Source organism: Dermacentor variabilis, chromosome 4 (genome assembly GCF_050947875.1).
Source record: "Dermacentor variabilis isolate Ectoservices chromosome 4, ASM5094787v1, whole genome shotgun sequence".
Classification (NCBI taxonomy): domain Eukaryota; kingdom Metazoa; phylum Arthropoda; class Arachnida; order Ixodida; family Ixodidae; genus Dermacentor; species Dermacentor variabilis.
Genome location: NC_134571.1, coordinates 68,082,585 through 68,109,342, shown reverse-complemented (window position 1 = coordinate 68,109,342; position 26,758 = coordinate 68,082,585). Strand labels below are relative to the sequence as shown.

The window sequence follows — 26,758 nt, the reverse complement described above, 5'->3', positions numbered from 1 at the left end:
CGTAGGAAGCTGAAATTCACTGTGATGATCCCTTGATAGATATCCCAGGGGGCTAAAGAGCCCTTTTCTTTAATTTCCCCTCCAAAAATTTTTAAGACAACTTTGAATTTGATGTAGCCAGTAATGACCACATTCATAAAAAATTAATTGCTTATTATAAATTAACTGCACCAGCTTTAAAGAAAAGAAGCCTGTTACCCCCTGGCAAAGTCATTCAGGAACAGAATAAAAAAAACGGCATACAAATCTGAAGAGCGGTTCTTGAGATATCGCCTTCCCCAGCACCACTACTAGCGAAAAAATCCACTCCGAGAAAACAGGCCTTAAAGTTGAACGCATGTGTTTTTTATTAGAAAGCTCCTGCGGAGCTTCTAATCAGCTCTTGCGGCTCCAGGCACACTCAGTGTGTCGGATTTTCGACCGGCGACAGCCGAAAGCACAGTTCCGCCGCTGAAAAGCGTCTACGCAGTCGGCACTCGCTGCGGGAGATCGGAAGTTCGATGCTCGTACAAGATGCATATCGCGCTCCCGTGCACCGAACATGTGCACTGTCTTGGGCTTTGCCGACACCGCGTGCAGCGAAGAACTAGCGAAAAAAGAAAAGCTGAACGAATAATCTAAAAGATAGCGCAAGGCGACGAGCAGCGCGCAAGCTCATGTTGAGGCGGACAGAGCAAGGGGCAACAACGACGCCAGCGCGGCATCAAGGGGAGCAGCTGCCGCCGCCCGCGCAGCAGCCAATGGCAGGCGCGCTTTAACCCGCGAGATTTGAGCAGCCGCCGCTGCCCGCGCAGCAGCCAATGGCAGGCGTGCTTTAGCCCGCGAGATTTGATCGCACTGCTCCGGCCAATCAGCGCTCCGCATCACATCGCGGGAAAACGCCCATAGCGCCTCAACCGCGCCGACGATGCCATTTTGCAAGGCGGCAAAATAGAGACAAAGAATCCACGGTCAAAACGACACCAAGATGGCGCGGGCAGGCCGCATGGGCCGGGAATGGCGCGCCCGCGAAGTTTGACTTCATTTCGGCATTTGCGCGAGTTTTTTGGGCCGCGGTGGCCTCAAAAGTAGCGTTATTTTTGGTACTTTACGGTTGAATTAGGTGCTGATAATTACAGAACAGGTAGTTTATGAGACATACAACCCAAAAATATGGTTTTTCAAAAATCGACTTTTTCGCTATTTTTCGGTTTTCAAGGGCCGCGTCCCCCCTTAAACGGCAACAAAGAAGTCAGCTCCAGAAACTGAGCATACAGGGAGAAAAACAGTTTTGGGAAAACGGCTCTCAAAGTTTCACCTTCTCCTTAGTTCTCTAAAAGGCACCAAATTTGTAGTCTTTGGGGTGTTTTGTGATGTGGGGGTTTTTTGTACATGGTGGCCTCTGGTCTGGTGCACTCCCCCCCCACCCTTTTTTTTTTCTTTTTAAAGGGCATTCTTTGCTGCTGCTGCTGCTGCTCTATAAAGAGCATGGTGCCTAAGTTTCAAACCAAGTGACGTGCAGAACTCTGTGTGGGCATGAATATAGTTCCAGTGTACATTCAGGCAGCCTGTACCCGTAGGCTGTCCGATTGATAGCAATCTTCAGCACAATCAACAAGGCATCTTTTTTTTTTTTTTCTTTTGGTAGAGTTGACCATGTTACTGAATGAAGGCTCCGAGTGTCAGCAGCCTCCCAAGTCATCTTTACTTGAGAATGGTTGTAGAACTTCGGATCAGAGAGCCAGTGATAGATATGCAGCTGCTAGGTGCTTTCCACAGCTGTAGTTTTGTATGATGCCTTGATCACTTCTGTGCCAGCCCGAGGGGCCTAGGGAACAGAGCTCTTGATGAAGTTCTCTTTATGAAGGGTTGGTATGATAGATGTTGTTACGAGCTATCGTGACAATATGATTATCGGCCGTATAAACTTTTAAACATTCATTTACTAACTAAATTAAGAAGCATGGTGTCATTCATGCACAAGCAAACATGAACACGTCTCGCTCAATGACCGCAGAAACTCTTATATCAAAACGCTGGAGTGCGTAAGTGCCTCCACAGGAGTGAGCAAATTGACCTTTGTGCGGCCTCTCGCTTCAACATGAACTGAGCGACGAGAACGCAGTGCAGTGTGCCCATTGTCAGGTACAACTTTAGAAAAAAAGGGGAGGCCCCACCCAGATGACCGAAGCATGACAGCCGACTGCCTCCAAGACTAAAATAGTCCGCTCGAAAGACCATGCTTCTAAAGCACTTAATTCTCGGTATAAAGTCTTTTGTATTTTGATGACTGGTTTGGTAGAGCTCTCATGATTGGAATGCTACAGAACATGCAGGATTGCGAAAGAAAAAAAGAAAACCATGCCTTCTACAATGCTACGCGTCGTCTGCTTTTTAGCTTCATTGCAAGGGACAAAAGAAGAAAGAGCAGCGCTGCATGGCGTTTGCCCTGGTTTACACGTGCAAGGCACATTTAATACTCGTTTTCCAAACTCAAAATTGATCAGTTGCTATTTAACAAGTACTTAAAACAAACTGCATTTATCGAAAACATTGCAAACCCTGGGCAAAAGGACAATCGAGGCAGGAGGGGTGCAGAAATGCTTCATTCATTGTTTTAAATAAGTACTTTTGGTATTAAATAGCAGAAGAGTTATATTTTTTAGTGTTGTGTTTTCACAAACTTATTTTCAAGAATGTGACAGGTTTTTTTTTTTTTCTGTTCCTTTTCACTTTTTTTGGTGCAAGCCTGCAGTCTCGCCAGTTCGTGTAGCGTAATGAAGCTCGCTGCAAACTTTCCATCGCCGAATCACGGCTCAGAATAAATGGACATGGCACAAATGGTGCATCGTAAGCTTGATATGGTATTTCTGGCATGATAGACCACCTCAAAAAGTTTGGGAACTCACTCTGACGAGGGGCAGACACACACAACTGACGCGACTCAACCCAGTTTGCAGTGCGAGTGGCGATCTTTTACGTCGGCATGGTCACCAGCCGTCCAGCTCGTGGCATCAGTCTAGAATGCATGCCCATTGGTGGAGGCTCGTGTGCAGCCGCATTGGAGGAGTAAACGCCCTCTTTTTCTAATGTTGCACCCGACTATAGATGTGTAGACTCTGTCACCATTGCAGATCGATCTCAAGATAGGGGCCGCGCCATACGCAGCAGCTACAGGAGTAGAATGGCTCTTCTGTTTGTGCCAGTCCTGCATGCAAGTTTCGGGATGAACGCCCGTGATGCAGCCCGATTTCTGTCCGTCACCGCACACGTGATCACTTTCCTTTTGATTGTGGCATCGCATGTCTTCGCAGTCTGCACTTCCATGCTGACAGACGAAACACAGAAAACGGGAAGGCGGACTGTGTACTAACTTAAGCACACATATTACAGCACATGGAGAAAGCTACGGCAGCTAAACTCGGAAGCGTGTACGAGGCGGCTATTTTGAAATGTCAATGGCGGTATGGTAATGCAGATTTACGGTCGGAATTTTTCGACCCATTTTATTGGGGGGAAAAAGGGTGCGTTAGGTTTAAGTAAATGTCGTATATGTTGTTTGCAACTTTGCTTTTAGCAGGTAAATTTTAATTGTTTCAACAAACAATAGAAGGTAATTATTATTTTAACAACTATGTACAGTTAAACCTCGATATAATGATATTCAGTACAACAAAATTCTCAATATAAAAGTATTTCTCTTATAACCTCTTGTCCATAGAACACCATGTAATTAGAACCTCAATATAACGAAGTGTGTTTGTATGCAATTTCAACATACTGAAATTCCGCTTACGCAGGTGATCGAATGATTGACTTACAAGTGGCTCCTTGAAAACACACCTTTCAAATCGCACCCAGCGTGATGAGCAGCCGCCGAAGTGAAGTCATATCATGTTCCTTATAAAGTCCAAGTGAGATAAGATCCTATCACACCCTGTGCAGTTTGTGCTTTAGGTGCAGGTTAAAGCATGCGAGGGTGAAAAAGAAAGATGGTGGCTTATCACGTGAGGGACAAGGCGGGGGGGGGGGGGGGGGGTCGCTAAGTTGGTGCACGGCGCAGTTCTAGTGTGTGTCTCGGCCATGGCTGTAAGCATGGCTGAGTGCATACGCAGCTGCACACCCTGCTTTAGAGGTAATCTGCCGCGTGTGCAATGAGTAGGCCTGCCAAGATGGCGTTGTGTCACGTAAGCTGTCTTCCCACGAATTTAGTATGACTCTTCGTAACTCGTTGGAGCAACAGGCAGACAAGGCATTCACTCCCCACTGCCGGCGCTTTTCATGCTAGTGTCATCCCAGTGGGGGCGACCCTATCAGCTGCGGGGGGTGGAGTGCACGCAAAAAGCATGGCTGGCTTCACGTAATTCATACTGCCTATGTGAAGATATCGTCACCGTGGCATGAAAACCGTTATCATTCGTCGCCGACTCCAAAATTTTATCAAATGAATTGAAATTTGCTTTTTTTAATTGCCCTATAATTCGGAAAAGTCTGCAGCCCTTCTCCGTCTAAAAAAAAAATTGACTGACGACCGTACTTATTTGCATAAAAATGTTGAATTTCAATACAATGAAATTTCAATATAACAAAGCGAATTGCCAATTTTACCTACTTCGTTATATTGAGGTTTCACTGTATATTCGAAATATAATTTGATATGGACAGCCCAGGCGGCTGCGCATGCCTGCCAGGACTACTGTATCTTGGAAGCCATCTGCGACAAGGACAGAGTCCGCCTTGTGCCATGTTTTTGTGCCTTAGTTCATGCGATGAGAGGTAGCACAAAGGTTAATTCACTTATTGCTACTGCCACACTTCCTCACTGCAGCGTTTTGAAGGCGAGTTTCCATGGTCATCGAGTGAGATGTGTTTGCATTTTCTTGTAAGTGCGTGGCACCATGCTTGTTAATTTAGTTAGAATGCCTATGTTTACAAGTTTATACAACTGATAAAACCACTATCCTTACTTCGTATAATTGTCCACCGAGTTGCTATCACAATTGATGCTTCGCCTTGCAAGCCAAACTGCAACTTTTCTTCTTTTTTAAAGTTTCGGTTGCTATTTTGCAAGTGGTATTTGCGCAGAGCAGGTGTGTCTCGGAGTCGTCGCAACAGTAATAAGCTTGCATTTGGCTGTCATGAGAGGGCAGAAGGCGTGAAACATGCAGCCAGTAATGATGCCCGACTCCTATGTGTTTCCCTTGTGTATGTCCAGGCCCAGCCATGATGCCGCAGTACTATGGGATGCCTCCGTGGGGCATGTTCCCAACGCCAGCAGCTGCGGGTCTCCTGCAGGGACAGGGAGGCCAAGGTGGGCCACCCCAGCAGGTGCCACAGCAGGTGCAGCAGCAGATGCAACAGCAAATGCAGCAGCAGGTGCAGCAGCAGATGCTCCGAGGCAATGGGGCACGACCCATGACACCACAGGGCAGTGGAGAGCCTCTGTCTCAAGCACCCCCAGGAGGTGAGGGCACTCTGCAAGCTGAGCCAGGGCACAGAAGTGCAAATGAAAGTAGTACTGTAGTTACACGATTGTAAGTCGATTAGAATATAAGTCACGGCGGCCTCAGTCACGGCGGCCTCAGTCACGGCGGCCTCAGTCACGGCGGCCTCATAGGGGCGAAATGCGAAAACACCCGTGGTACTTAGATTTAGGTGCACATTAAAGGACCCCAGGTGGTCAGAATTTCCAGAGTCCTCCACTACGGCGTGGCTCATAATCAAAAAGTGGTTTTGCCATGTAAAACCTCATAACTTCATTTAATTTAATCTAGAATGTAAATCGATCCCCCCCCTCCCCCATATCGCGCGTGACAGGGAAGAAAAAAAAAAAGAGCATACCCGAGGGTGCATTCGATAATGAAAATTTATTACAGTCAACGACCGATTTTTCGGACCCTCTAGGGAACGTAAAAACGTCCAAAAATTCAGGCAGTCCGAAAAAATGAATGCATGCAAAAAACACACCCTTTTTTCTTTTTTTCTCAGATCTAGAGGTAAAGGGCGAAGGAACAGGCTCCCGAAACCCTGCCACAGCATCAGTGAAGTGGCTATAAAAAGAGGCGTTCAAAAACTCTGTATGCAGCCGACTGCCGGTTTATTATGCACATGTGCATCGTCGGGCAGCCGGTGTTATTGCTGCAGTGGCTTGAAGAACTTGTTGATTGTTGTTTTGACGGCGTTCCGGTTGCATGCGATCATATTCACCTCTTTCTGAGCAAGGATCATGTCAGCACTGTACACCGATGAAAGAGTCAACAGTGCTCGCGTTAACTCGGCGCTGTAGGCAGCGCAGGCATTGGCTCCTCATTTTCAACATCGGAGTCATCTGAATCCCCCACAACCTGACGGACTATTTCCTCGTCAGTCAGTTCTGCGCGGAAGTCTCGCTCGTTGTGAGCGTCAACAAACTGTTCAAAAGTTATTTCCGTGGGTATGGAAACCCCAGCAGAGCGGAGGTCGTTGATCACGTCGTCCGACGGTACTGCTTTCCGCGCTTCGATGCCATCGGCGAGGACGACGAAGACGGAGTGGGCGCCATCAAAGGCAAGTGAAATCCTCAAGTTGCGAACAGTGGAGTTCGCCGACGAGCGTCGAAGCACCTAGGCCTACCGTCGCGGAGCACACTTGACATAACAGCACAACAACACACCACGCTAGCCAAAACGTGGCCTGCGCAAACGAACAAACAAAATGGCGCCGCTCCGGAAACTCTGCCGGAGGCGAAAGTGCGGCGATGATCATAGCCAGCGTGGCCAGACCAAATCGGTGTGTGACGGCTAAATTCGGCTAGTTGTGGTTCAAAGCGGTGATATGCTTCGGCTGCAAGTGGATTTCCTTCGCAAGGGCGCTGCGCGAGGAGCCAAAAGACCTTCCGTCCGTCAAAAAGTCCGGAAAATTGGACGGCGGGGGGTTCGAGCGTCCGAAACTTCAGATGTCCTTATACATTGATTCTATGGGGCTCGTGGCGGTGCCGCGAAGACGTCCGAAATATTAGGCATGTCCGAAAATTTGGGCGTCCGAAAATTCAGTCGTTGACTGTAGTAGCTGGCATGGTCACTGGACTACTCATCTTCACTTGTGCAATCATCCTCACTAGTTCTGCCATCGTCATGGCTGCTACGGTACCACAGTGTGTCATCGTCTAGCGAAAGTCCACATTTGGCAAACAAGCACACTACGACATCTTGTGAAACAGCAGCCTACGCCAAATGCACCCAACCACATGCAGCCGTCCGGGAGGCTCTTTTGACAGGTTAGGTTGGCGTAAGTTCACGGTCTTTTGCCACCTGCCACTCGTTGTTCTCACGGCGGAGATCCGGGCTTGTTTCATGGCCATGTCGCACTTCACTGGCAAGGACCGATCATGCATTTCAGCGACGTGCGCCGCAAGGTTGGCCTACAGCTCCGGAAAGCATCCAGACTTCGGCCTGTGGGAAATTCTTTACTTGCTGTCACAGGTGAAAATTTTGCTCCGCCTCAGTCGCCACTTTTGCACCACCCGTTCAGAAACATCGAACTTGCGGCCTGGTGTGCAGTGATTTCTTTCTTCGGCATAAAGAATGGCAGCAGTCTTGAATGCTGCTGTGAACGAGCGCCAAATGTTAGTGGGCCTGGAGCACTCATGACGACTGAGGAAGCATGGAAGTAGCACGTAGCCGGCAGTCAAGTCGAACGTGTCCACGGCTAGAGGGAAAGAGAAACACGTGAGTGGTATCTGCTCTTCCATGAACTATCGGTTTGATATTCCCCCCAAGCGCCGCCATACTGAGGGTGCCGCCGCACATTTAACAGCAGCACTTCCATCAACTATCGGCATTCCCCCCGCCCTATGAGTGTTGGGCGCACTGTAAAACTCAAAAATTTTAAAAAGCCCTTCCGAAAAGCAAGCAAACACGTGGGATAGCGAAAAGTTATGGGTAGTGCCATAGAGAAGACGCAAAATTGCAACTACCATGTTTACTCGCATAATGATCGCACCCCTGAATTATTGTCATCGAAATTCTATTATTTTCTTTCCCGTATAATGATCGCACACCGAACTTGTCGCAGCGATATGTCGTGTGCCAAGTCTAGCTAATGATGATTGTGCTTACCATCTGTCGAATGCAATGCAAAGAACTCTTGAAGACATACTGAGCAGTCTGCACGTAACCAACATTCTTTAGCTTATGCCCGATTTCATTCCTTTCTGCACTTCCATGAAAAAAAAGAAGCTCCAACCAAACTTGCCTGGGTGTTGTTATTTGTAGCCATCATAATTGTTTTTGTCAACAACAACAACATAAAAGGCGCCAATAATAGGCATGAAGTGTGCGGCGTTTCTATCGTTCCGTGTACTTTTTACTGATAGTGGTGAAGCAGACTCTGCTGCTCCATTTCGATTGGCTGCTAACGCCCCTTTTGCTCTTTTGTGTCACACATTTGCCGTGTTCGGCAGTTGCCATGCTTCGAGGGTTGTCCGTAATAAATGTTGTGTGGCCAAATGCGTCAGAATTAATGCGAGTTTGATGCCACTAAATAATTGATGCACCTGCTGGGGCCAAAGGACGATTCTGAATGATCAAATTTTCTGAATTTAAGGGATTTTACTGAAATCCAGACTCGTCCTCTGGTCTTGGCAAGCATATGCATCATTTAATGGCATCAAATTTACGGTAATTTGGAGGCATTTGGCCTCACACAGATTAATTCAGACGAAGCATGTGTACCAAGCATGCTTCGCTGCAGATGTGTGATGCAAAAGTGAAAAAGCAGGGGCCGTATTCTGAAAGTTTCGCCACGACAAAACTCACATTCAATAAATCAAGCGACTGCTTGCTTGTGACGTCAGCGTGCACCACCAACATGCGCCGTCTAACGCTTCACATCGCATCAGAGAGCGCACCATGCGAGTGCAAAGCGGCTGGGGTGTGTTGTTTTCGAGTGCAGTGGCCGCAGTACGGGTTCTGCGCACTGACTGCGGTCGGTTGCGACCGCTTTAGGCAAAATAAGTTCAATAAAGAAGTGTGAAATGTTTTATTTTGAATGAATCAACAAATATTGCGCGAAACAACGCGTGTAAGACGCCACCAAGAAGGCTGCCATAAACTATCACCTATCTTATCTCTAGTACACTCCACCACCAACCGAATGCCAAAAGACTCCAGAGGACGTGTTCGTTTATTCAATTTATGGCGAGAGCACCCATCGACACCATGACGTTAAAATGACGCAGGCCGGAACTACTAGATAGCGCTGCCTATTTTCTTTTTTTGCTAAAACGCCAATCAAGGCGCGCCGTTGGTGGAGGCGTGTCCATGGCGATAGTTTTGCGGAAGGCGAACGTTTCAGAATACGGGCCCAGGGCTAGCGCCCAACCAAAACAAAGCGTTGGAGTTGGCATCATCATAGTCATCAGCGGGGACTGTACGGGGATAGCAACGCTTTGCACCTCTTTTATTATTTTGTTTACCCCCACGCATGACACAGCATTGGCAGTGCGCCTCAGAACTGTGTTTTCATCATCTGTGATCGTATTGATAGTAGTGACGAATTCCTCTGCCGCAGTTGCAGCTAGCAGTGTTTTTATTTTACAAAACTCTGCAAGGTAAGGTGCGTGCAATGTCACTAGCGAAGAGGATGCAGTTGAGTGTGAGAAGCAATTCTACGGTTTGCTACACGTTGCCATATAACCCGCTGGTTACATTGTGCTCACTGATGAGAAAATAATTGGGATACCCCCCTGGAAGTTTTAAAGAGCATCTCTACTCAAATGAAGATATGACGAATTGCAGCTGTGGGATGGATGTTGTGCAAAATAGAAAAAAGATTGCAGATTTCTTCAGTTAATAAAGACATGTTGCAGTGAGCATTTCATTGTTTTCTTCGGACATTTCATCGTTTGATATTCTGGTAATGCAAACATTTTCCCATTCCTGTGAAATCCTAATTAAGAGGATTTTACTGTATAGGTCTAACTGGCATAATGCCACAACAAAGTTAATGACAGATGCTAAAGTAAAACCTCAGTAATTCGAAGGCTGCAGGACCACGAAAATTCTACAAATTGAGCGGATTTCGGAACTGGCTGAAATGAAGAGAGAGAGAAAAAAAACGCAAGAACTTGCCGCAAGAAGAAATCGCCTTTATTTTCCATGTCCAAGAGATTACTTCCAAGTAATCGCTGATGCAGGATTACTTGGCGTGGTAGTTCGCTGCCCTAAATGACATGTTCTCCAGCTGGCTCACAACAGGTAGCATATCAAAATCGCCACCCCTGCACTCAACAAAGCTGCGGACATTGTTCATGGAATAAATAACTGCCGCTAAAGCGGGCACCCGGATGGGTTCGTTATCGTCGCCATCATTGCTGACTGGCATACTGTTTATTTCATCTTCCACATCGGTAGACGTTGTTCGAATACCCTACTTTCGAATATTCCATGAAGCCTAGTCCTTGCTGGAGTTGGTGATCTGGGCACGCTATAAGAATCTTCCCCCCTCATCTAGGCAGGAAGAGCTGCAAGCATCATCCTGATCCTCCCTACGTTGTTTACAAAATCTGGCGTATTCAAAGCAGCAGCTTATGATAGTCGCCTTGAGCTCTTTCCAGGCGAAGACAATCAAGCAAATCACACCGAGGACATCTATTGAGTACTGCTTGCTGTTGTCGTTGCAGAGCAGAATCCGCTTCAGCAAGTGGTGACAGTAAATCTTTGTCTGCAGTATCACTACTTGGTCCATCGGCTGAAGATATGGCTGTTGTGCTTGCAGGCAGGAAGACAATCTTGATGGCTTCCAGGTTCCTGATGTCAATGGGGGCTGAGTAGGTATCAGTAACAAAAAGAAGTTTTCGCCCTCCGACAGCAAACTTTCGGTCGGGAAGCAGCATGTACCCCTTGAATATTGTTGTCGTCCAGGCCTTCTTGTTATGTTTGTAGATGATGGCATCCCTCGGAGGAAAACGCACGTTCTTGAAGCATCGAGGCCTCTCCGCTCTCCTGATCACAAGCAATGGAAGCTTGCTGCTTCCAGACAGGTTTGCTTTGAACAGGATGGTAATTCTGTCCTTTGGCTGCTTCATCGCTTAAACAGCGGTCTCCTTGGCAGCAAATTATTTAGTAGGAAGCATCCCGTAAAATAAGACTGCTTCATCTAAATTTTACACGTCATCATCTCCATAGTCCTGAAGCAGCAGAGCCAGCATATGCTTCTGCCAGTCATCAACATTTGCATTTGTGGTGCCGCTTTCTCCACACACCGTCAGGTAGGTGAGGTTGTTTTGTTGTTTAAAAATGAACGAGCCAACTGTTGCTACACTTGAATTTGTGGCCTAAGCACAGTGCCAGCTCATCAGCTTTTCTCGTAGGTTAGTGTCGTTCATGGGAAGATGAGCAGCATTTGCATTTTGTTGCCACTTTATCAAAGCGGCTTTGACGTCCGGGTAGGTTGGGAAGCGAATCCTTGATAGCGTTGATTGATGCGTCTTCACGTATGCCTCAATAACCTATGCCTTGTTATTCAAAATGGTCAAAAGCATTGTCAAAGTGACTTTGTGTTCATCGGCAAGTTTCGTCTTCGTGCATGTGGACTTTTCTGCATCCTTAATGAAGCACACCTTCTCCAGCAGCGTCAGCGACTTTTACTTCGGCAGATGAGCCCCATACAAGCTCCACACACGGCCGAGATTTAGCAAGTGACCACTGATTAGCACTGCGGTTGACGAATGACGATGCAGGTGCACAGGTTGTTAGGATCGGGGGCTCAATCCCATCGCTCGTAACCCATTGTCAAGATTGGAGTCCGGCATGAATTAGAAGGTAGCGGGCCCATGCCGTCGTCCAACTTATCCACGCTGAGGACGTTGATGAAGGGAAGAACTGCTTCTCATCGAGAACGAGGAATATGGGTTTATTTACAGTATCTACATCAGTCTGGCATGACTGCGAGAGAAAGTACCTCAGTCCAACATGACTGCTTGAGAAAGTCCATCAGTCTAACATGACTGCATGAGAGAGTGCATCAGTCTAACATGACTGCTTGAGAAGTACACTGAGCAGCTGCACAACAGCGGTATATAAACACACGGTCCTCCCCCGATACCCAGGTGACGGAAACGGCCGTCCATTCATCGTAAACAAGTCACCTCTCTGCGGGACGGTTTACACACACACACTTCCTTGCGCGAGGTTCACGATCCGGAGCAGACGTCAGACGGATTTCGTAGAACTCTGGGCTTTTATCAGGAAAGGTGTCTTTTATTTCCCGAGCTGACCCCTGCAGCGCAGCCGGGTGCCCATTGTCTTGCGTTTTGGACGGCGCGTGGGAAGGAGCCTCGAACTACGTTCCTGTGATCACTCCCCCGCTCGCGGCAGACCAGGGTGGTGGCGGCGGCGGCTCAGTAACAATAGCCGGTCCGCCGACCGCATTCAGTCACAATGGCGACGAGGCTAGAGCGCAACGGTGGCGTACCAAGAAAGGTTGCCGCCGATGTCGCGACTGGCTGGCAAAACTTGCACCTCAGCTGGGCCATTCTTAACAAGGTGATGAAGCATAGAGGAATGCTAAAAATGTGATTCAGCTCTACACGTGGAGAACAGCAAACGGAAAACACGATGGCAATGCTATCTACAGTAGAATCTCGGTGACACGAACCCGGCTGATACGAATTTCGGTGCGATACGAATTCACAAAATTCCCCCGTCCAAAAGCATTCTGTACAATGGGCCAAAATTCGGATGTTCCGAACACTCCTCCGTGTCGTGCTGGGTGATACGAACTTCGGTACCGCAACCGTCGAGCTGCCACCGGCGCAGCATGTGCCAGTGCCGATTTGGGTTTTCGTGGCAGCAGGAAGGCTGTCGAGGCGAGCAAAGCGTTCTCTCTCTCTAGTTTTTGGGGGCGGGCTCCTCGCCTTTTTTTTTTTACTTTGTTTCATATTGTCTGAAGTTGGATTCAAACATTCAAAAGCATAAAATTGACGTCTGTGTTGCTTAATAAGGAATACTTGATGTTCCTTGAGGCCGATGGGTTAACTATTGGTTGCCCTCATAAATTGTAGGTGCTAAATGATTTCTTGACATCTGTGTTACCATTCTTTTGACTACCATGTGTACGACTGCAGATTTATAGCGTGGCGCAGCCCTAATGCTGTGGCCGCTCCTGAGGTCTGCTAAAGTATGTGCGGAGTTGTTTGAGCGACATGTGCCTTAAGCACATGGACGTATAGAAAACTCGGACAATGCTTGTATGAACTGTGTAGCTGAAGGATTTCTTGTGCTGCCCTCAATTGTTTATTGGTTTAGTGCACTATTCTGACGCTCTTCTGGTCAGCCTGACGAAATCATCCGAAAGGTTTACAATGGTTTTGCTTTATTTTCTAGTAAAGATGTTGCCATAGAGCATGTGCCCATTGCTGTTGCGTTGGAGTGCATGCTGACAGTGTCACATTGGTTCATCTTGACAGAATGTGAAAGCCACGTTGCATTGCTGTCTGCTTGCAAGCCATGAGATGGGCTTTTAGGATTTCTTTCTGTGGCCTCTGAGCCATATGTTTAATGGTTATTGTAAAATCCTGCCATAGTGCAATTGACGAGACTCCCAAAATAATTTCATTCTCGGAGAACTTCGTAACCGTGAAATTTAGGTATAGTCATGAAACACGTGGTTTAGTGGCACAGAAAATCAGTTTTAATTCCAAAAAGTGCTATTTTGGATTGCTTCCCAACCAGCAGCGATGCAGCTTTTGCATTCTGTCAAGCAAGTCGTCTTGACAGTGGGATGTGATCTTACGAAACAGAATTCTATAAAAAGGTGTAGATTGCACGAGGTGCCACTGCGTAGGGCATACAGTTTGCAACTGATCTTTCGGACATGCCTGCCGATTCGGACGCCTTGGCCCTACCGCCATGTACCGTACAGAGCCAATCAGGATATCCGACATTTAGTACCCTGGAGCCCTTTGCTGACCAATCTTTGTCTTTTAGCTGTGATGGCAGGTCCGAAACAGCAATATTAAAAGCTGCCACTGCCGCCATTTTGATTATATCGCAGCATCAAACCAGCACACTCACACACCGATCCACTGGCAGCCATAGTAGTTTTGTTCTGTCATTAGGCCTAGCTGCTTCGGCATTTGCTGTCGAGTGTCCTGCTGTTTGGCACTGTTTTTGATTTAAAGGATTTGCCGTCTTCATCATCCTTGCCAATGGCATCGACGTGCGGAAAGCATGGCTTAAGTAATAAATGTTGCACAATGCCGGTTCCAGAGAGTCGGCTTTGCCATAATACAGCTGTGTTAGCAATCAAGCATATGCAATGTATTGTGGTGAAGCATATTGAGTGCTAAAGGCTGATGCCAGGGGGATGTTAACATCTGTTCCTTAATTACACACGCGCTCGACCACACTCTTATGTCACAGTATGAGCACCGGAGCACCTGATAATAAAAGCTATCTTGTGCGGGGCTATGGAGATTTGAGCCCTTGAGGGCAGTTAAAGGCATGCATTTGCTTTTTGGGATGTTTTCGCAGACCCTAGGGAATCCGCAAATCTGATGTCGACTGTATTCTGTGGCAGTGTCCTCACCATCTCTTGAAGCACAATTATAGAGTCGCGTAGTAGTGACGGCAATGAACACAGTAGCAATACTCTGAATAATGAAACTAACTTCTATTGGGGCGAATCTGTGCCCACAAAAGACAGGCTACACTTTAAGCACAATGAAAGCGGCGATAGGTGTGAAATCTGATATGCCAGTCAAGCGCATTGGCTTTTATACGTACACCATCGAAGGTTCCAGAGTAATCACTTAAAGCTTTAACAGAATGGCACATCTTTGTTGAAAATTATGAAATCTTCTCACCGTCTTGTGATTGCTATGGCAGTAATGCTGGCTGTTAGCAATGCTTTTTTAGTTGTTAAAGTAATAGATATTTGCGTTTTATCCAGTCAAGATTTTCTTATTATCGGTACTTGCAAGAGTAACTCTTGAATTACTTTATTTTCTCTTTCTTTTTGGGGTGGTGGTGACCACTTTCTCCATAACATCATGGAAGTGAAGATATGCTTTTTGCAGACTTCGTTGTGGCATTAATTTTGATGCATTAATTCTTTGGGACACTGACGAGGAATAAAGAAAAAACTTAATTGTGCTGCAAGTTGAATTAGTATGTTATGCTGGGATCAAATTGTATTGAAATTTGGCAACATACCTTTGCTGCAATAAATTTTTCTCTTTTATTGCTTTACTAATTTATATTGTCGCGAAGTTCGAGTGTGTATTCTACAGCTAACATTTTATGCTTTAAGATTTTGAATGTCTGTTAAATGCATAAAAATATGGCATTCTGTAGCTTTTTTGTGTACTGATCATTTGTTTTTTTACTGGTGCTGTCTGCACTAAGGCGCTTGTTTACCAAGTTGTGAAATTTTGCACTGTTAAATTTGGTGTGTGTAGCAATCGACTGGGAGTTGTGCTGAAAGGATATGCCGCAGCGTCGTCTTGTACATTCAACTGCAGGTGGCCAGTATCAGATGCTAGCACCTCCCTACTACGACCAGAACGGATCACTAATGATGGGTAACACACGAGCAGTCCGTCTTATGCCACCGGTGCTGGTAAATCCGGCTGCACCAGGAACCAGCGCTCCCAGCCAACCTGGTGAGTTAGTTGAGCCACGCTCACTAAAGCTCACTTCCCTGTCATTACTCATGAAGGGGGGGGGGGGGGGAGGATGTACTGATAGGCAGACTATTAGTAGAAATGAACTCTGCATGCCACATTAGCGTCAATTCGGGTATGATTGTACTAATCTGCTGCTACCTCGGAATTTCCTCATACCTCTGTTTCCAAGTGTATAAAAGAGCATGTGTAGAATGAATTAAGGCCAGGCTTTTGTTTCAGTTGTGCAACAAAGGGGAGAGGAGGTGGGGTTAACCCAGTAGAAAGCTGACAAATTGGTTCAATGTGGCAGCACTAGCGAGTTCTTTTGCAGACTCGTGCACATACTCATTAATGCAACTCCAGTTCCCATACGTGCTATTTGAAGTCTTTCGGTGACGAGAAGAGCACAGGAGGCACACAAGCATGCATCCATATCGCAGGTCATCAGCATTGTGAGGTAGCCAGATAAAGTTTCCGACACTGTTCAAGAACAGTCCATTCTGAAGCGTTTCCCTTGTGCATTACAGAATCACAACCAGCTTTAGTAAGGGGCACTGGTTGTTGCACGGGGCTCAACAATAGAATGCATGTGCTCACGGATGATTCAGCACTTGCAAGGTGTCTGCAATTTTGGCTGCATTAGTGAATTTTGGGGTGTACGAATATGCAAATAATTAATTTACTAGTTAATGATCAAAGAATTCTATTTATGAATCAAACGTCTACTAGTATTTGGTTTATCAAATATTCAATAAAAGAACCATGTCTTGCTGCATGCAGCCTCTTCGTAGTGCACACTCTCAAGATTCGTCTGTATCTACAAAGCCAATAGGAAAAACTTATATGCAGTGTGGACGGAGAAAATGTCTACAGCAGTAGCATGTACGGATGAGGAAGTAGTGAAAGTCCAGTGTCTTGTAGCTTGTATGTAGGTCTGACCAAGCAGGCACAAGTAGATGTACAGGTTGTAGGATCATGTTGGATTGGCATGTTCACACATGCGAATTTCATCAAGGTCAACCGTCAACTGATCCGCAAACCTGAACGTTGTCTAAGCCTGAACTGTCAGTCTAACCTGTGTGCATGACCTATGCCTTAATCAGCCATGAGCCACTCGTTAGAATATACCTTATTTACTCGAATCTAGGCCGGCCCAATTCTAAGCCGGCCCCCACAAGTCCAAAGCCAGGTGGGGAGAAAAAAAAAAACTTACATTGAATGTAGGTTGAACAAAAAAGCGAGGATAGCGTTCACAAAATGAAAACACCATTTATTAAATATGAACATGCCGAAGCCATTTTAATCTTCCTTATTGCTGTCATCTCCTTGTTGTGGCTGGCGCATGCAAAAAGCGTCTCTTGTAGCCCCCCTGCAACGACGGACATGTTTCTCATCGATGCCAAAGTCCCGCCTGGCTTGAACGTTTGATGATTCCTCTGCGGCCAGCACAACTTTTCATTTGAAAGCTGCAGCCTAGGGGCATCGCCTGTTTGGTGCAATTACATTAACACCACGCTACACACACCCCAATACAACAGAGAGGTCCAAATAGTGATGTTGCTCGTGTACGTCATTTGACGACTGGCACGGCTAGTAGCAGCTGCGATACCTACTTTTTTAGATGGCGCTAGCTATGGATCATGTTTATCTATTTCAATTAAATGTTGGCGAGCTTTTTTTTTTTTTTTTTAATCCTCGAATCTAAGCCGACCCTAGAGTTTTATATGATTATTTGAAAAAAAAACTACTGGCCTAGTTTCGAATAAATACGGTAACAGCGTTAAGCTTCCTGCAACACCATGCGAGCATGGCACTATGCTGGCCAGCTGCAAATTTTTGTAGGTCAAGGCTATAAGGCCTAACCAGCACACATTGGTATGTCAATGACTGAAGTTGTATTGCGGTACATTGTGTGAAGCTGCCGCACCGCACTTGAAAAACAGAGATGTCATTTCGCCAATGAAAGCGACAGTACGGGCAGTAAACCGAATGGCATGAATGAACTTTTTTTCACAGCCACGATCTTGGCAACAATTGTACACAAGTGTGCCACTTTAGCATTTCTGTCATTGCTTTGGGTTCTGTGGAGAAATTAACAGTGCCGTAACAAAGTTCGAATAACCAAGTCCAAAAAATAAATCTGCAACATGCATAAAAATTGCCAATCATGGGAAATAGCGCACAATTGAAGTTGGTGGCTCCGTGTATACAGAACTAATCAAAGCACCCCGTATGTGGGATTTAGAACACAATTTGACTAGCCAGAAGGGTTGTGTTTGTGCAATGGCCCCTTGTACAGTAGAATTGTGTTGATTCGACTCCGGTTAATTCGATCCTGACACGAGATTCTGGCGGGCGCCCATGCATTTCTATAGGCCCAAACTTTTGACATTCTGATCCTAAAATTGGCCTTCCCTGGATAATTTGAACTTGACCAGTCAGCACGCACGAGCCCTTTGATGACCCCAGTCAGTGCCTCCTTTATTTATTTCTTTTTATTTTTATTTTTTTTCTGCGCCTGCCGCGTAAGCGTCGCGGTGTCCGCGGTTGCGCTCTCCTGTAACTCTCGATTTTGTCCCGAGATGCCGCTTGGCGGCTCCACTGTATTACCCGCTTGCAGACATTCTCCCCCGCTCGCGCGCTGGCAGTTTGCAGGCATGACAATAAAAGAAGTGATCTCTTCATACAATAAACGATAGCGTCTAAATAAAATGCTATTATGAGTCTTATCGGGGCCACAATGCCCCCGCCTCTGCCAACTTGCAATTGCCAACAACATATTCACCAAAACCACCTGTATTCCAAGCAGTTCTCTCATCCAGAGGACTCGAGACTTCACTGGCTGGAGCTTGTTTTCTTAGAATATGTTGAGTTGAAATTGGCAAGCAAGCCGCAGAACTTCCTGATAAAATAAACGTAGCACGCCCTGGTATTCACAACTGTGTCTAACGTTCAGTGCATTGGGTTTTTATTGGAGAGAAGATTCAAGTTTGTACTGACATGTTAATTTTCGAGCGACTCCATAGAATTGCTCTTTGGGACCCTTCGGCGCAGTGCTGGGTGCAATGAGACATGGTGGACATCAGAAGCACTGTTTCTGGACTTGAAAAGATGCTGAAGACGGGAATAGTCACTGCTTCGCACACCAGTAACATACAAACTTCAAGCTCATTCTTTTCCTCACGCAACATTGTTAGGAGCAGCGAGACAGACAGCACGTCAACAAAAAAAATTGCCCACAGCAGTGAAACTAGCGCAGCAGACACAGCATAAACTGTGCATCTCATCAAAACCTTTTCTTCCAATGCCAGACATTGCAGCGATTTCCCTTGTTGCGGGATACATATCCCACATTGTGAGCGAGAAAATTTATGCGAGTGCTGCGTGCCGCTGGTTGCAAAAGCACAAGGGAGCAGTTCGTCACCATTGTCGTGTTCACCTTCAGGTAGGAAGATGGTAACTATCTAAGCTATTATAATGAAGTTGAACAAAGCCAAAAGCATTGTGGAGTTCTGGTAGTGCCCACTCTAATAAATATTGCTAGTAATTTACTCCTGATTGCTTAATACATCACAGTGCAGGAAGTACAAAGCGAATTTTTTCTATGTGCATCTTTTGATGAACATGTGCTTATGTAAATACAAAACCACTGAAACGTGGTATGAAGATGGATTCAGAAGCAAATAAACAAAGTATAATATTATCTTTTGTGTCCCCTTAAGTAGCTTCTCTCCCTGAGCACATAATGCTATAGACAGGGATACCTACTGGCTTCATTGTCAAGTTGTAGGTGTGCAATGATTTCTGTGCATTTGTTTTACAGTAAATCCCAATAATTTAAAATCTATTATTTCAAATTGACAGATAATTTGAACTGTCCTGTTGGTCCTGGCAATGCCCCATATTTTATTAGAGAAAAGCTCCTCTATAAATTCAAACTTGAAAAACCGCACACTGGTTATTTCTAACGAGATTCCTCGCTCCCATGCACTGCTTTTCGGACAAACCCTAGCCAAATATGAAAGTTCAATGCATAGCTGGCTGCCATAATGTCACGTGCCATAAAAAATGACGAAGAAAGGTGCCTTGGGATTCGAGACTAAAGGAGGCGTGCGCACCCTCCTTTCTTATCCGGGTTCAAACACTGATGCAGGAAAAGTACGATTTTCTTTTTTTTTTTTTTTTCATTGTGAGCCTTATGACGGTTTTGGTTTCGCATGCTGTAACACACTATTGATTGATAGGGCGCCTATTTAAAGGGGCTCTCCTTAAATAGAACTGCATTTTATACAGATAATTCTCCGGTCCTCTTGGAGTTCAAATTGACATGATTCTACTGTACCACCTTTTGACTTCCACATGTATCACTGCAGATTTATAGCGTGGCCTAGCACAGACCTAATGCTGCGGCCGCTCCTGAGGTCTGCTAAAGTATATGCTGAGTTGTTTGAGCGGCATGTGCCATCTTAAGCACATGGCGTATAGAAAGCTCAAACACTGCCTGCGTGAACTGTCTGGAGCTGAAGGATTTTTTTGTGCTGCCTCATTGTTGGTTTAATGCATTTTTCTGATGCTTCAGATAGGCTTTTTGTTATTAGATGTTTCGGTCATAGTAATGCGCACATTAGGTGGCCCTGCCATTGGCACAGTACTTTATAAGAAATAGCATTGCACGGGCCGTTTTTCTTGCCTGTACCTTGCCTGAGGCTGAAAGTGCCATGAGCTGCCTGCACGAACCTGGTCCCATGGTTTCAAAGCATGTTTCAGTTCCAGGTGGATGAGATGATACTAGCTGCACACAGATTATTTGCTAGACAGATTTGTGTCTGGCAGGTTTTGTACTAGATTTATTGCCAACAAATGAACAGGCATTCAAGGAAAGAAAACTACATCCTCTGTTCATCGCACTTGTGCATCGCAGCGTGATTGGAACTTTCTTACCAAATTTGCCAACAGGCAATATATATAGTATATATGCAGGGTGTCTACCAACTGGGAGAACCGGGAATTATCAGGGATTTTGAATTGTCTGGAAATGCTCGGGGAAAGCTCGGGGAATTTTGTGCTTCTATCAGGGAAAGGTAGCTGTAATTTTGTTGAAAGGGAACGAAAGTCTCAGTAATGCTGGCTTGAGTAACAGAGAGGAGTTGTAATTTATCATCGTTGATGCCGTATCGTCTGCTGGAGGAGTTGCCAGTGTTCAGTCAATGACAAACTGTCTGGATGTCCTATAATTCAGACGGCTTCGCGGTACCAGCACATACCCCATAGAGTCAATGTATAAGAATGTCTGCAATTTGGGTGCAAGAACCCTTCGCCGTCCGATTTTCCGGGCATTTTGCCTTGACCGCAGGTCCGAAACGGCATTTATTAAAACCACCTCCACCGCCACTTTATCTCGCTGCATCGAACTGGTGCTTTCACACGCAGATCCACTAGCCATCGATCCCGGCCACTGCGGCCACATTTTGATGGGTGCGAAATACGAAAACATCCGTGTAGTTAGATTTAGGTGCACATTAAAGAATCCTAGATGGCATAATTTCCGGAGTCCCCCACTGCGGCGTGCCTCATAATCAGATCATGCTTTTGGCATGTAAGACCCCATAATGTAATTTATTGATTAATTTAAGCTTCTTGCAGTTCTGTGACGTGTTCTACATTGAAGGAATTTGCCACTGTCAGCAATGGCACCGACTGTGCCTTTGTGGTGCTCACATTTGGCATTGAGGCTCTGAAATCACGGCACGTTGCATAAAGCTGGTTTAGAGAGTCAACTTCGCCTCAATGTAGCAGTGTTATGCGGTGAAGCATACACAAAAGTATTGTGGTGAAGGATAAGTGTGGGAAGGGGCAATTGTCACGGGACACAGTATGTATTCCATAATTATACACACATGCACTCGCCATCTCCTGTCACAGTACAAGCACCGATATGCCGAATAGCTTTCCTGTATGTGCCTGTGGCGATTTGAGCCCAATTTTTTTTACATCTTCGTGGCCCCTAGGGAGTTCAAAGAAACGGACGTTGGCTGCAAAACTGACCAAGAGGATGCTTCAAATAGTCCACTGGGCGAAAGCGCGGTGGAAGGAGGACAAGCACAGGAAGGACCTATGCATTTAGGAATGAATTAAGAAGGGAAGCGTACCACCGGTTTTTTGAAGGAGCTTGAGCTCATAAAACAAAGTGTTGGCTGACACCGCAATGCAGGTGTTCCTTATGCAAACCAAAATAAACTCTTTTAAGCAGTGAAACGCAACACTGAGGCGTTCTGCATAGGCTGAGAGTATGTCAGGACAGTTGTGATTGACTTTCCAGCTGTTGAGAGAAAATCTCACTTGTGACAAAGTTTGGGCCTCATACCAGTGAGCTTGCTATCAGTTGATAGAAATAGCTCATATTCGAAAATATTTGCTTCTGTCTGCATCTCCTATTATTCGATATGAGAATGTTAGACTTGATTTGCAATGGGTTTTACCATTTCTTTTTTTAAGATATCTTATTTGCGGTGCATTTTACTAACCTCTCCGTTCTGTTTTCCTTTTTGGATAAAGTAAACACTACTAGCTTTTAAAACTGAATTGTAATTTTTTATTATTATTTATTTTTTATCAAGCTTACTAGAGAGTGACAGCATCAGGGGCGACTAGCTACGAAGATCCATTGCCATATACAGGTTTAGAACTCTACCTTTTAAACTTGATGAGTATGTTAATTTGAGTAGGCTTATCTACTGGCTTTCAGGGTTCTGTAATGCTCTGCTGTTACATATTCTAGTTCCATTAAGTATAAGTAGGTGACATGCAGCGGTAACTAACATTCAGGTGCAACTCTTTTGTCACATGGAACCAGCCATATTTATTGCCTTATTCAGACTGATTTTAATTGCACCAATTTTTTTAGTTGGCAATTTCAGTATCTGTGTTTCCTGTTTTGAGTGAATTTTGTCTCTCTACGTTTGTTGCATGTAGTGCACGCACAACAATATGTATTTTCTTACCCATTCTCCATAAAGTTTGGATGTGATAGTTGAACTTCAATATAATGAATATTGATGTAAGAATTCTCATATAAGAGAAGTCGGTTTAAAATTTGGTTGGTCATGCTTTGATTTCAGTGGGGTATTCTCCTGCTTTAATTAAATAAAAAATGCGGGGTCCAAAGCGGTATTGGTTATAGCAAAGCAAATTTTTGTTTGCGTGTGACCTAAAGTACATGTTCTGGTAGCAAAAATTAAAATACTGTCTCCGGCTGATTTTTAAGATGCTGAATTTTTGGAACATGCGTCATTATTCAGACTTTCATGTGGCACAGCCACTCTTTGCACTAATATACAACAGTAATAACCAAAATTTCAGATGCCACACAGTGATTCGGGCATAAACTGCTATCAGCAAGTCACGAAACTGCAACTTTAGTTGCTGGAAGCAGCACTGGTTAGGCATAAGCAGTGTGGCCGGTGACAAATCGTCATGGGAAGCTTGCCATCAATATGTTTGCACTGGTAGACCTTATTGGTTATCAATTGTGCAATCAGATGCACGGGCTAGACTAACAGCCATAGTAGCCAAGTGCAGATTCACAGGTTGCCTCCTCCCTGTCTAAAAAAGTCTCCCTGTGGCGACCGCTTAACTTGGTTGCACCACAATCATCAAGCCAACATACCGACCCCGTGCGATAACACCGATCACATGGTTGCATCTTCTCATTGGTGCAGAGCGGGTTTATGTGCTGACATTAGCGTGTTCATATCTGCACCCCCTGATGCCGACAGACCTTTAAAATTTGCAAGGTACCCTTTGCTCGCCCATCGAAGGCATCCCTCTTTTGTTTCTTAGGCATAGAGCTTATAGTAATGTTTTGTGCTATCAGCGTCTATGATTGTAATGACTATTTGGATATAGCACAGGCATTTTCGTGGCTGATGTGACTTCATTATAACAGGGTTCGACTGCACTTATGTGTGAGCACTAAAGTGCAAGACACATGATGTGAATTTGCAAGCAATCCGTCGTGCAGAATGTCGCACTCCAACTTGCTGCATGCGACGATTCGGCACACATCGTATGAATGAGCAAATGGCGCGTAGGCTTTGTCCAGAGCCGGTGCATCAGCATACACGTTTGGAATACTTGGCAAGGAAGGGGGGAAGCAAACATCTTTGCACAGCTTTTTGTTTTACATTGTGAGATCTCTCACACCCGTGCTCTTGGGACAAAGGAACGACAACACAGTAGTGCAAACAATCATAAGGGCATTTATTGCACCTTTCATAGATCAATGCCTGCTAGCCGAGTTGCTATCCATCCACAAAACATGCCATCCACAAAACATGCCGATGGGCGCGCGACAAATCCAGAAGTCCGACTCACCGCGACCGGAAGCGAGCGAATATGTTTGCCCCATGCTGGATCCCAACGCCTGGTCGTTCGCGCGTACTGTCACGCGAATGGTGGCCCATTCCAAGGCGGCCACGCGAGGCGGTCTCGCAGAAGCATGGGTCGGCGGCGCGCGGCATGTCTACGCCGTTCGCCGACGCGCCGGGGAAGAGGGTCGCTCCACGCGCGGCACGGCACGTCCGTGCTGCTTGCTGTCTCGAACCCAAGAGAGCAAGCGCCTTCCCTTCGGCGCCCAGGTAACCTCGCCTGTCGGCGGCGTTAGCAACGCAACACTCGCGCCATCTCTCGCACTGCGCTTCAACCATCGACCGCCGCTGACGTCACGCAGGCCACGTGGCGAAGTGGGATTACAGGAGACGCGCTATGCGGGAAAAACATCAGGGGACGCGCGAGAGTCACGCATCCCCACAACATAAATAAATGCTGCCAATAAAAACATGTCTATGTGAGCGGCAAATTTTCCACAATGTTGTCCTCGGTGTGGCTCTGCTGACGGCCACGAATGGCTGGGAGTTGGCAGGCCTAGCTCGCAGGGTCATCGGATCCGAAGCCGGTGCTGGTGGCGGTTGCGATCCGACCACAACTGTAATAAAGAGTCACGATCCGCCCGGGTTCGTGAACGAGGGAGGGCTCGAGGCACCCTCCGTTAGACGCTCCGCAACATGGTGGTGACGAACTATGACTGACCGCCGAGCAGCTGTGCTCGTCGGTGTTTACTGGGTGCGGTGATCAATGTTGCTGAAGATTATGCCTGAGGGGGCGTCACATGCTTGTTACAGCCCCTTATCCCCAGTTTGTTTGTCGACAACAAAAACGCGTCCAAGTTCGAAGTATGAGGCTCTGCCTCCGTCCTAGCCGGGTCGACAGTGCCTGCTACCCAGGCGAGTAACGGTCCGGTGTTGACGGGCTGGGTGTGGCAAGGTCATGTGCTGCCTGCTGCCTGGGCCAGCCTCGCTCCATCCGGAGGGTCCGCAGTGGTAGGCCTCGTGAGTGGTGCCGGGCTCGACACCGGCCCCACGGGTGCCGCACCACTGGCAACGCTTGATGCCTCTGAGGTGGGCGGTGCTCCGCTGGAAGCGACTGGTGTTGCCGCTAGTCCTCCTGCGGTCAGGAGCTCTGAAGTGGCAGTTCAGGATGCTGGCCAGGTCTCGAAGTGAGGCCCGACATGGTCTGCGTGTCTGTGCCACGTGGCCCGGTCTGGCATGCAGGCAAACAGCGATGAAGCGCTGACAGGAGACACCACCTGTCCGGCAGACCAGCATGCGCCAGGACGAAAGTTCCTGGCGAAAACTGGAGCTCCCAACTCCGTCAAAGGCCCGGGACAGCACCCTTGATCAGCAGCCAGCTTCTGCTTCAACTGCTTCAGGCGCACTGTGGATCGGAGGTCTGGATGCAAGAAGTCCAAGGGTGTCCTGACCAACCGACCCAGCAGGAGCTCACAGGGGGCATGGCCAGTGGCATCGTGGGACGTGGTCCGGTACTGAAACAGTATCCGGGCAACCTGCATCTGGAAATCCTCACTCTGGCTCTTCTTGAGCTTGTCCTTGATGGTTTGCACCACCTGCGCAGCTGCACCGTTTGAAGCAGGGTGGTATGACGGAACCATCATCCGGTAGATTTTGTTCTTTGTCAGTCAGGCCAGCTACTCTGTGCTGGCGAAAGCAGGACCATTGTCAGACACGATGACATCCGGCAGCCCTTGGGCGGTGATGACCTGTCGTAGCGCTGCAATAGTCGCACCTGCTGATGGAGCGGTGACAAGTAGAGCCTCTGCCCACTTCGGAAAGGCTTCCACCACTACCAGGAAGTAATGGCCCTTGATTGGCCCCCTAAAATCCACATGCAGGCGGTACCAGAATCTCTGCGAACAGCCAGGGGGTGATTTCCACATCACGTGACGCCGGCTGATGCTCCTGGCAGATTTGGCAGCTCTGCACCATGTGAACGATGTCCTGGTCCAGGCCAGGCCACCAAACATGGGACCGGGCCACCATCTTGGTCTTTTCCATGCCAGGATGACCCGCATGCAGCAACTACAGGACCCTGGACCGGAGACTTTGTGGGATCACCACCCTGGAACCCCACGGGACACTGCCTTGATCACCTGAGACAGGACTAGGTCCCGGCTGGCCGCTTGCGATACCGCAGATCTGGAGAGCACTTCCGGGTATGCATGCTCCAGCATGAACACTTCAGCAGGTTCTGGGACAGCATCGGGCACCTCTGGCAGGGGCAGGCGGCTCAGGGCATCGGCAGGTCCCAGGTCCTTTCCCGGACGGTAAACCAGCTGGTAACTGTAAGCTGCCAGCCTCGAGGCCCAGCGTGCCACTTGAGGAGATGCCTGCTTGGGAACTGCCTTGACAGGCCCCAGCAGCCCCAACAGCGGCTTGTGGTCCATGACTGCCTCGAACTTCTGGCCCCACAGATACTGGTGGAAGCGTTCGACACCGAACATGAGGGCCAGGCCTTCCTTCCATGCTGCGAGCACAGTATGGCGAGCAGCTCAGCAAGCGTCTTAACATGCGGTGTGGCTGGCTTGAGAAGGTCGAGCAGCCTCCGTTACAAAAACGCTCCGCAGCTTGGTGGTGATGAAAGATGACTGACCGCCGAGTAGCTGTGCTCGTCGGTGTTTATTGGGTGCGGTGATCAATGTTGCCTACTGAGCCTGGCGGGCCACCAAATATTATGCCCGAGGGGGTGTCACATGCTTGTTACAAAGAGCTTATGTTCACC

At 47.0% G+C, this 26,758-nt stretch overlaps 1 protein-coding gene across 4 annotated transcripts in view; it reads left to right on the top strand.

Moving 5' to 3' along the window:
- LOC142579307 (pumilio homolog 1-like) overlaps window positions 1-26,758 on the top strand; it is a 101,431-nt gene that overhangs the window by 31,499 nt on the left and 43,174 nt on the right. For all 4 annotated transcript variants that reach the window (XM_075689371.1, XM_075689370.1, XM_075689373.1 and 1 more), the window contains 2 exons: window positions 5,195-5,443; window positions 15,482-15,622. In XM_075689371.1, the coding sequence (XP_075545486.1) occupies window positions 5,195-5,443; window positions 15,482-15,622 (390 nt within the window). The remainder of the gene's footprint in view (window positions 1-5,194; window positions 5,444-15,481; window positions 15,623-26,758) is intronic.